This window comes from Capsicum annuum, chromosome 3, assembly GCF_002878395.1.
Source record: "Capsicum annuum cultivar UCD-10X-F1 chromosome 3, UCD10Xv1.1, whole genome shotgun sequence".
NCBI classification, from domain to species: domain Eukaryota; kingdom Viridiplantae; phylum Streptophyta; class Magnoliopsida; order Solanales; family Solanaceae; genus Capsicum; species Capsicum annuum.
The window spans coordinates 261,613,211-261,624,745 of record NC_061113.1 but is presented as its reverse complement, the minus strand read 5'-3'; the positions used below and the strand labels follow the sequence as shown (position 1 = coordinate 261,624,745).

Below are 11,535 nucleotides of genomic sequence, written 5' to 3'. Positions count from 1 at the left end.
CCCCCCCCCCCCCCCCCCCCCCCCCTGCTTAAGATGTGCATGATCTTGTCATCATCCTGCAGGCACTGTTATGGCTGCTTGTTGCGTTATTGATCCACAATCACATGTCCCATCGTTTCTAGTTTTAATCATATGTCTTCAATTCACTTGCTTTATTAGAAAGCTCTCTGGGAATCTGTCTAATGCTTTCATGATTTTGTTGGCTGGCAGGGTATTGTGATAGAGGCAACCTGAATGTAATAGACCCCATGGATTGCCACTCCAGCTTTAACCTGCAGTTTTGCTGACATAAAGAAAGTTCCAACACCGTAGCAAATGGGAGGAGCATGTTCTAGGAAGCGTGACCAGCAGGTCAGTGAGGATAGCCTACATAGAGGAGTCTCTGGACGATACTCCAAAAGTGCAAGTTCGAAATGGTTGGGAACTTCATTTTCTCGAGGAGCAGATACTAAACAGGGAAAGGGAAAATGCCCTTCTCTCATGGAATTGTGTATTCGTAGAGTCTGTGAAGTATGTCTTCCCATTAAAATGATTTATCATGTGAACCTGCCCTCTATTTTGCGAACTGATTTCTCCAGCACTTCTGTTGCAGGACATTGATAAATACAGTACCTTCTCTGTATTGCCTAGGGATATAAGTCAGCAGATCTTTGATGAATTGGTTTGCTCTCAGCGTCTTACAGGTGTCTCTCTTGAAGCATTTAGAGATTGTGCTCTTCAGGTATCTTTATGCTTGTTTTGTCTAAACTAGACTAGAGTAGAACAACCATATAAGGGGTATTGTGGCATCTGATTCTTGTATGTGACTTTGAGGTCAGACAAAATCTTGATGAAGTGATTTTCACATTACAGGATCTGAATATGGGAGATTATCCTGGTCTGAACGACCGTTGGATGGATGTCATCTCTTCACAGGGTTCATCTCTACTTTCCCTAGATCTGTCGGGGTCTGATGTTACAGATCTTGGACTGACTCATCTCAAAGATTGCAAAAGTATGCAAGCACTAAATCTTAATTATTGCGACCAGATTACAGACCGCGGGGTGGAGAATATCAGTGGTAAATATTCTTTCTCCTCCAATGTTTAGTATCAAGGGAGGAATGTAGTTAAGCCGTAGAGAGCTCATTCATAGCACACTCCTTTAGCAGTGATAGGGAGGGGACAGAAAATGAAGGAGCAAAACTTGTAAGGCAAAAAGTTAGGAGATGGTAGGCTGTGTCCTTGAACTGCTGGATGAAGCTGGGGTGCTATATTTGCAAGTGGGTCTAGTTGTTGATAAACTTTGCTGGAGAAGGTTGATTAACTTAGGTTTTTCCGTATTTAAACTAGTATTTTTTGAGTTGCATAGTCTAAAAATAATGTCTTGGTTTGATTTCAAAGCTACGGGTGGTCATCTTACAAATTCTTTGATATGCTGGGTATGTTGTTGTTATATAGAAGTTTCCTTTATTCATTTGGTTTTATATTCACTTGAAAGGATATCTACGCAAATCTGTTGGAATATTATGATCCAATATTAACCCCGACCCTCCTCCCCCACCCTATTAATCCTTTTATATTCGTATTTGTGGAGTATCTGCTAATTACACAGTGATTTCAGGTCTTACAAACTTGACAACACTGAGTTTTAGGAGGAATAATACACTTACTGCTCAAGGGATGAGTGCGCTGTCTGGGTTAATTAACTTGGTGAAGCTAGATTTGGAGAGGTGCCCAAAAATTCATGGGGGAATGGTTCATCTTAAAGGTTTGTTCTTCTCAAAGCACCCTCCGTAGTTTCAAGCTTGAAAATCCAAACTTTTGTTGCAATCATACTATCCATGAAAATTTTGTGGTTTTAATTTGGCTGTTGAAATTCTTTCTTCCAACACTAAGAATAGCTTAACTTCGTGTATGACAGTTTAAGCTTCATTTTGTTGTTACATTAGGCATTATTTTTTTGTGAATAGATGGATCATATAGGATTTTTGGAGAAGAGTCTGAAAGCAGTTGTATATATCTTGTGTAGGGTAGTCCCTCCCATTTATCAATTAATAAAGTATCAAATCTAATTTGAAATGGTAAAGGAATGGATCTCGGGCCTAACTCAACCCCAAAGGCTAGCTGAAGAGGGGAGGATTGCCAATTCAATATAAGGAGATCACCCATCCCTTTTTATCCACGTCGTGGGACTCTTCAGCCCGCCTCCCTCACGCCCTGGGCTAGACATATGGTGTGTGACCATCTGTCTAAATCTTAAGCTATTAGAGAGAGTACACTTTTATTAACTTAATTATATTCGTGACACGCTGCCTCATGTGAATGCCTAATTCTTTCTTCATGGTCAAACATGTGGAAATTTTTTTTTGATAATAGGTAGCGGTGAGATTGGATACTACGAACTCTCCCCGCTTTGATACCATGATTGAAATGGATCATGAACCTAACTCAATCACAAAAGCTTCTTGTTTTTTATATATGATGTATGTGATTAATATTGGATGTGCAAGATGCGGTGAACTGCAAAATAACTGACTTTATGATGGTAATATAAAATTGATGGCGTTAGCTTTTCTACATGTTTCTTATGGATATCTCGAGAGTCTGCTGGGTATTTTACTCTTTAAGAAGTATGATCAAGTTCCTTATTGATTGAGAGTTGTGCTCTGTTGAAGTTGAGTCACGTGATTCTTGATTGACAGATTGTTGCTCCGAAATCTAATTACCATATCTCTTGCTTGAATCTTCGTTACTTGTCGCCACTTGACTTAAATATCTCCTTTACTAATCAAGTAGTCTCCTAAAATATATTTTGTTTTTTCTTCTAATGCTTGGGTTTACAATTTGCCTACATCTCACAAAACACAGAAGTGATTTCTCAAATAACAATTTCACTGAAATTACTTGCAACTGATTAATTATAATAACACAACTATAACAGAATTCTACCCCTTGATGTGCACTCATCAGTGCGAGAAGTATACCACAAAGTAGATAATTTACTCAAGCGCATTATTCTCTATGGACTGCACCGACTGTGCTAAACACACTCACTATATTTAATCTTAGCAAAACCATGATTTCCTCCCTAGGTTTCTGTGATCAATATACTGAACTTGATCCAAAGATTTTTTCTTGTGGCAGGTCTAGCCAAGCTTGAATCTCTTAACATCAATTGTTGCAACTGCATCACGGATTCGGATATGAAACCTCTTGCGGGTATGCCTGCCTTGTTCTGCTATATAGATAGCCTATATCTATGTGAATTAGAAGGCACTAAATCCGGAAAAGAATTTGACATATGGTGGGCAGCAATCTAGCCTTAATATGTGTCTGCTATTGAAAAATTGATGATTATTTGGATTTTGTAAGCTTTAGTTAACGAATTGAAAGCCTTGAGCCTCCTTTTCCATTGTCAATCACAATGAATTGTTTGTTCTTTGAAGACTATTGATGCCTATCCTTATCAAATTGGAAAAAATTGAATCTCTATGAATGCATATACTTTATCAAAATGGGAAAAAATTAACAGGTCTTTAAGTATGCGAGTTTCTTTTGGATTGGTGCCTCTATTTATATTCAGACAAGAGCGGTGAGGATTAGAAAATTACAATATTAACAGGTTATGGGAAAGTTATCTTTTTTTTTTTTTTAAATGCAAAAGTTATCTTTTTTTAATGACAAATTTCTTATTTTCCATGTTTAAATCTACATGTGAAATGCCAAAGATATTCTTAATCAATATAATGATAGTAGCATAGTGGTTTTGATATTTCACCTCAACTATTATGATTTGTTTATGGGAGTACTCATTTCTTTCTGACCAGAAACGGGCCTTTTTGGATATAGCAATAGTATCATATACTAAAGCTATTTTGAATTGAAGAAAGAGACAATTTTTTTTGGAGAAACTGCTTGATATCCCTCGACAATGCTCCTTGTCCTATTCTTTTGGTATCAATCCTTTCGATAACACAAATTGTGCACTTGCAATATTGCACTGCTGTTTCATGATCAATGAAGTGGATGCAAACCTTGGAGACCAGTGTTACTGCTCTTTAATTTACTTTCTTTGTGATGGTGAAAATTAATGATCACTTGACATAACACATCATGCACGAATAATTAGACTTATTATGAGAGAGAGAGGAAAAGTCAGCGAACTTTTTACTTACAAATATTTGTGCTGAAGTATTTTGTATTCGTATTTCCTGATGATAACGTTCTATGTTCATATTTCAGGCCTGACAAATCTGAAAGGATTGCAAATTTCATCCAGTAAGGTCACAGATTATGGTGTTACTTTTCTAAAAGGTATATATTCATCCATCTTGAATAATATTGGTTCTCACCTAATATCCCATGTCCTTATTAGATGGAGATGACAAAGGGATATCCTTTTCTCTCAACCTAGCAGTTGTAGACCTATAAGGCCACCTGATTATTACTCCAGTTGCATGTGGAATTTAAGGTATTTTATATTGGGGAGCTTGGGTGTTCGCGATTGTCTGTTAAACTACCTAATGTTTATGCTTCATTAAGTTCTTTAATATGTTTCTGTAAATAGTCTTAGTTTAATTTCTTTATGCTTTATTTTTACTTATAATATAACTGATGAATCTGTATCAGCAAGGACTGTGGTACCTGAGAAAGTTACGTCTACTCCCTTGTCGATTACAATATTGAATGAAATCTTGTAGACTACTTGCTGCTCGGGTAGATGCTATCCTTGGAAAAAAAAATTAATTGTATCTGTTTTTGCTCCTGAAAAAACAAGGTTTCTTTTTCGTTTGTCAAGTGTTGAGAGGTAATTTCTGCATTTTGCGCTAGTGCAAGGTTTCAACCCCTCAAGGTTTAATTGTGATATTCATGGAACAATTGAAGTTATAAATAGCTTCTCATGGGGTTGTCTCACGTTCTAAAGTTTTTTACATCATCGAGAGAGGGAAACATCTGATTGACAGTATAGCATACCATTTTAAGCAAAATTCTAGCATTTTTAATCAGTTGATTTAACCTAAATAATGTTGTGTATAAGACCCAAGTACACTGCAAAATATAAAAGTGGACATCTAGTTGACAAGCTGCGAGTTGTATGTGATAAAAAGCCCTTTTCAAGACCTTTAGTGACATCTCTGCTAGGGATCAGTGAAGAGGTCTGCCTTTCTAAACATCTCATGTGCATGTATTGCCCTCGAAAAATGCCACATATTAATTGGCTACCTTTGCGGCACAGACACAGTACAACAAAATACCTAGTGTAGTCCAATGAGGCCGCAGCACAGTGTTGTTTACAATTTATATACATCTGCTTTTAATCTGTAATCAGGAATACGGTATCTGTTAGCGTCTGAAATTTCAGTGGAACTGGTGTCCTACTTTGTCCCCAAGCTGCAGAATAAATAAATGGATATGGAGATTTAGACCACGTCAGTTCTGTTAGAGTGTGGGAATTCATGTTTATTTTTCCAGTCGATTTAAGTATTTCATTTGCTAGATAACAAATTGAGTGCTGCCAGGCCGAGCACGTAGCTTCATTCCGTTTTGCCTGTTACACGTGGTATTATGCACTTAATTTTTTTCCCCTTACTTATTGCAAGACATGTAGGCTCTCGTAATGAAGCTTTTGTTGTTCTTTTGTTCTTGGTCAGCTTTAGAAAAGCTTAATCTGCTGAACATGGAGGGTTGCCCTGTTACTGCGGCATGCCTGGAGTCTCTCTCTGGTATTGTCTCAATGAAATTAAATTATATTGGAAATATAGCATAATCGGGCTGTTAGTTACTACCTGGCAACTCCAATTGCTATATGTATTTTACAAGTCCTATCAATGTTAGTCACAGTAGTGAGGAGGTTTTCCCAATTCTGAGAAAACCCTCTATTGTGGAAAATTCTTGTGTCCTTTCCACCTTTCCATTTTTAGTTCAGTTTGTGACGTCTCTTTTTGCTGTTTCTGCAGCTCTTCATGCTTTGCTATATTTAAACCTGAGCAGATGTTGTTTGACTGATGATGGCTGTGAGAAGTTTTCGAGTGAGTTCATATTTTTATGGTTTATCTATCTGCTCTATCATTTAACTTGCCATATCATTTCAGATTCACGAGTCATTGATTTTTATTCTGATCGTAATATTTAAGAGTTGAATTTAACTCGTGTACGTCATTTGTCATGCTTCTGTAGGTTTGCAGAGCTTGAAAGTTCTGAATCTGGGATTCAATGAGATTACAGATGCCATTCTTGTGCACCTGAAAGGTATTTTTGTCTTTTTGATGCTTCTTTCACTTGGTTGGGACATTCCCTGCTCCTTTTGGTCCTCTGTAGCTTTATGGAGGCTAAATGTCACTTGATGGAATGACATTCAGTGTTCTTTTCTGGAGAAACTTTATTTCTACCTTCTTAGCGTGAATGCAAACGGCGGTTGGTTACGATTGTCTCAAGGATGGATGACCCACTCTGGCATCTCTTATGTAGTTATGTAGATTACTATCTTATGGGCTTGAGTAATGAATTGACACTAAAGATAATTGTGTCCTTGGTGCGGAACTTGATTAGCATGAGTCTTTTAAGCCGGATGGTGCCTGTCAAAAAAGAAACAAAAGCATATAGTTTTGATCTTATAAATTTATATGAGCTTTTGTCTTGTTTTGATCAGGTTTGTCAGAATTGGAGAGCTTGAACCTGGATTCATGTAGGATTAGAGATGAAGGGCTGATTTATTTGTCAGGTCGGTGTTTCACTCACTATCAGTCGACCATGTCTCATTTCAAGCTAGTTAAGACTTTTATTAGTCCCCACATCAATTGATTTATTTTCACAAATTAAGTTATATTCCCTGTGTCCCATTTAGTCCGTCCCAAATAGAATCTTTTAGACCACAACATTTAGTCCGTCCCAAAAGATTATTTTAGACCACAAGGAAAGTGTGCCACATAAAATGGGATGGAGTTGAAACTTTTGCTTTAATGTGTTGTCAACCGAAAGGGGGAACTGAATGTTAGCTGTGATTGCTTTGCTGGAGAATATTTTCCGGTTATCCTTATCTGGAAACAACTTATGCCTTTTTAAATAGATGTCTTGACCATTTCTTTGGGTCAAGATTCATACTTAATGTTCTTTGTAACTTTGTCCTGACTACTACTCTATTTCCAGCTTGGTTTATTTTCTAATTTCCTTCTTTTTGGCTATTCTCTGTTTCAGGTCTTCATCACCTGAAGAGTTTGGAGTTGTCTGATACTGAAGTTGGAAACAATGGGATCCGTCACCTCTCAGGTTTCTCCTGTGCCTTGTGCTTATAGTAGAAAATTTGAACCGTATTCTGGTTCTCCTTCATTCGTTTGAATCTTTCAGAAGTTCAAGAACTGAGCTGGACTGGGTGTCATCCCACTTCTGATGAGATGATTGTTTCTAGTTTTCTTTTCTATTTTGCTTTTTAGTGTGAACCAGAACAAATTAAATGTTTAGGTTACACTAAGTGACTGAAAAATTAGTTGGGTCGAGACTATTTGATTACGTCTGCACCAACTTTGGTCGTCTTACTCTGAGCCTAAAAGAGTCTGCGGTAATTCAAATAATTTCTTGGAAACCGAATCTGCGTGAACTTTCTTGGAACAAGACCTGTTCCATGATTTCTGTTGTCGAAGCTGCTTTGTGGCTGCATGAAGCAGATTAAGAGTAGTGACAATGGCTATTGAAATTTGAATGTTATGTCTAAGGATATTGAGTTGGTTTGTTTCCTTTAAGCCCATCTAAATCCACTTCTGTGTTGCTGTGAAAATGTGAACATGTACTAGTTTATGGAAAAACATTGAACTACTCTCTGTGAGTACCTTTTGGTGAAGCCTATGTCATAATTGGAAAGACTACTATGCGTTATATGTTGATGCAACTTGTTTGCTCTTTTGCTGTGCAGGGTTAAGGAATCTAGAGAGCTTAAATCTGTCCTTTACTGGTGTCACTGACAGTGGTCTAAAGAAGCTTTGTGGGCTATCCTCTCTAAGGTCACTCAATTTGGACACACGCCAAATAACTGATACTGGGCTTGCAGCACTTACAAGTAAGAATTTTCCGTTAATGGTATATCTTTGATGTCACTTTCATCTCGATTTATTTTCCTCATGAACAGAGGTCTGTAAGTTGACATGTTGATGCACGGATTAGCTTAAGGTGATCTGTAGATCTAAATTTTTGCACTCAAAAATGCAGAATGTCTGTCAAAATTAGCTGCGGAAGTTGGAAAGAATGTGACAAATGTACTCCAGTTTTTTCATATGAACAAGGATCTTTAATATCCTATTCAATTTTGAACACACTAACGATGCCCAACATGCGCACTTTCCAATAACCTCTTGGACCTCCCAAAAATTTCAAATTGGTCAGCAGGTTGACGGTCCACTATTTAGAAGAAAGTTTAGAATTATGCTTTTCTTTTTATTTGATAGATTTTGTGTTTCTGGATATGTTAGATCTGAGGAACTTGGATTTGTAGGAACAAAGCCAAGGCAAAATCCTGACCAGATGTTGTCAACAGCACAACATATCCCGTGTAATCCCACAAGTGAGGTTTGGAGAGGGTGGGTGTATACAAACCTTACCCCTACTGTGTGATGTTAGAGTTAAGAGTGGTGTTTCCGATATAGACCCTCAGCTTAAGTAAAGCATTTCATACTTCAAAGCAGGTTTGAAAAGGATACGATAGTGCAGAATTAAATAATGTTGAAAACAATAATAACAACACATAATACAATAACTGAAGCAAATGAAATAGCAGATTATGATAACAATTAAAAAATAAGATAATAGGAGAGTAACAGTAACAATATGGAGAAGGAAAACTAGACAACGCTCGATTATACTAGTCCACGTTAATGCTCGACTTCCATATCCTCATATCTAAGGTGATGTCCTCGATAAGCTGCAGATGTGTCGTGCTGTCTAATTAATCTCCCTGATACTTCTTCGGCATACCTTTACCTCTCTTCAAATCCAGTCGACCTCTCATACCTTCCTACAAGGGCATTATGCATCTTTTTATACGCTCGAACCATCTTAGACTCGCTCGCTTCATCGTGTCCACCACGGGGTTACTCCCACCTTATTTCTAATATCTTCGTTCTTAATCATATTTTCCCTAGTATGCCCACACATGTATCTCAGGATCTCATTTCACTACTTTCATCTTCTGGACGTGCAAGTTTTTGACCGGCTAATTCGACATCAAGAGGAAGTCCAAAGCAAAAGTGTTATACCACCATGTCAGCTAGTCAGGTTGATTAGGGAAAAATTGAGGTGCTGGCCATCCTACATCTTTTAGGTCATTGAGCCGGCGCCTTTTCGACAATAGGACGAAGTCCTGGACATCTGATAGGCTCTAAACTCAAATCTTTTGGTGATCCAAGTCATCTCCTATCTCTATGTGAATGTTGTATCATCTGCATATTCAAACTCCATTATGGAGGTTTAGGCTCTGTTCTTGATCTCTTCCAAGACATCCCACTTATTCAACCTCAAGTGCAAGGCATGGATTCCATTGCTTTTGACTGACTTCACTTAATGACTCTCTTTGGATATTTGCCTAAGAATATCTTTACGACTTCTAAAAATTGTTGAAATAGGTCACTTCTCGGGCATTATAATAATGCTTTCATATTTCATAAATTAAGCAGCAACTATGTGAGGCCTTATGTTACATGTTACTGGGTTATGAATTGTGTTTATTAGAATTGATTTGTCCGCTATGGTTCCTACATAATGCAGGCTTGACTGGGCTAACTCACTTGGACCTCTTTGGAGCTAGGATCACTGATTCTGGAACAAGCTATCTTCGATGTACGTTTTATCAGTTTCTTTTGTGCGACATCTGGTTCTCTCCCTTCTATATTTGAGTCTGCCCTGTGGAAATGTTGGTGCTTCCCTGCCCCTGTATCCTGTTTGTTACCCTTAAGAGGGTGTGCTTTAACTATAGTCCTCTTGCTGATAATATTAAGGATATGCAAAATAGTTCATTCCTGTTGCATGTGGCTAATGGTAACTTGTTATTCATGTGAAACTAATGTTAATCCTGATATGCGGATCCCCGTTGCTGTGCTGCTACTTCTTTAAGTGTTCAAGCTCTCTCTCTCTCTCTCTCTCTCGCGCGCGCGCGCGCACTAGGAATTTTTTTTAAAAAAATTAATCCTAAATTTCAGTTCGTACTTTTATATCTGGAGTAATTCAGAGACTATATTTCATCATTTCTAAGCATCTCAATTCTGACTATGATTTGTTCTGGTCACTTGAATCTGTTGGTAGATTTTAAGAATCTGCGATCTCTGGAAATTTGCGGTGGAGGTTTAACCGATGCTGGTGTGAAGAACATCAAGGACCTGACGTCCTTGACACTGCTAAATCTTTCTCAAAACAGTCACCTGACGGACAAGAGCTTGGAAGTGATTTCTGGTATTGTTTCTTGTCTATTTATGCTTTTTCCCCATATAATGGGCTTGTTTGTTCTCTTTGCATTTACAGTGTAGAGAAGGGGCATATGACATTTTCTCTAATCTTATTCGCCACCTCAGGTTTTTAACTGTATGCTATTAGCCAAAGTAGCTGGCTTAGTCATTATGCCTGGGTGTTCCTTTAGTTCCTTCTCCCTTTGTTTATCCCATGCAGCTATAGCAATTGATGCACCAATCTCGTGGTTCATTCAAGAATTAGTCAAAACCATGCATTTTCCCTCCTTACCCATAGTGGATGTTGGTGCTGAACTTTTTGATTTCTGCATTTTTAACGGAAGCGACTTTTGTGTTCATCGAGATGCAGGGTTGACACAGCTGGTGTCTCTGAATGTTTCAAATTCTCGTGTAACAAGTACAGGGTTGCAACATCTGAAACAACTCAAGAACTTGAAATCACTTACCTTGGAATCCTGCAAGGTAACTGCAAATGACATCAGGAAACTCCAGGCAACTGAGCTCCCAAATCTGGTGAACTACAGGCCCGAATAGATGGTGCAAGCATACTTGTTCTGATCGCCTAGTTTGCGTTGGGGAACTGATGTACATAGATCAACAATAAATTATGTTATTTTTTGAATTGTAAATAATTTCTGTTGAAGATTTGGCTTATGTCATTCTTCAGTGTATCTTGGTCGGTCTTTTCATCATGCCATAGATGAAGACTTCTCTCGTATTGGCACTTCAGTATGAGGGAAGATGTAGATCAGCTTCCTTGGCCACTGGATGGGGGTAAATAGGATTTGTACATATTTGTTGCCAAGCCATTAAGAAACAGCAACCACTTCTGAATTTTAAGTCGGTGTTGCGCCATCTTGGTACTTTGGCAGTTCTGGTCGGGTTTCGACTTAGCTTTTGTGTTAAATGAACGATTATTTCCTAGGCAAGTTGAACAATATCATGAAATGCTTGGCTTTTGTACCATTTTGCTTTTGAACATTTACCTATGGAACTTTGTGTGGATGAATATTCTGTTGATGTATTTTTGTGCTTTAGTCTTGGTTCAGCAATCCGTTGTATGTTCAACCTCGTATGACATGCTATTCTCGTTCATCCGGATATATGCA

General features: G+C 38.0%; 1 protein-coding gene across 1 annotated transcript in view; it reads left to right on the top strand.

The window, feature by feature from the left end:
- The window catches only part of LOC107862026 (dynein regulatory complex subunit 6), a 12,518-nt gene extending 1,068 nt beyond the window's left edge, over nt 1–11,450 (top strand). Inside the window, exons 2-16 of the mRNA XM_016707463.2 lie at nt 211–510; nt 593–721; nt 853–1,060; nt 1,603–1,749; nt 3,126–3,200; nt 4,224–4,295; nt 5,633–5,704; nt 5,939–6,010; nt 6,159–6,230; nt 6,631–6,702; nt 7,176–7,247; nt 7,888–8,031; nt 9,732–9,803; nt 10,266–10,412; nt 10,776–11,450. Coding sequence (XP_016562949.1) covers nt 316–510; nt 593–721; nt 853–1,060; nt 1,603–1,749; nt 3,126–3,200; nt 4,224–4,295; nt 5,633–5,704; nt 5,939–6,010; nt 6,159–6,230; nt 6,631–6,702; nt 7,176–7,247; nt 7,888–8,031; nt 9,732–9,803; nt 10,266–10,412; nt 10,776–10,960 — 1,734 coding nt within the window. The 5' untranslated portion in view covers nt 211–315 and the 3' untranslated portion in view covers nt 10,961–11,450. The remainder of the gene's footprint in view (nt 1–210; nt 511–592; nt 722–852; nt 1,061–1,602; nt 1,750–3,125; nt 3,201–4,223; nt 4,296–5,632; nt 5,705–5,938; nt 6,011–6,158; nt 6,231–6,630; nt 6,703–7,175; nt 7,248–7,887; nt 8,032–9,731; nt 9,804–10,265; nt 10,413–10,775) is intronic.
- The last annotated feature ends 85 nt before the right edge of the window (nt 11,451–11,535 follow it).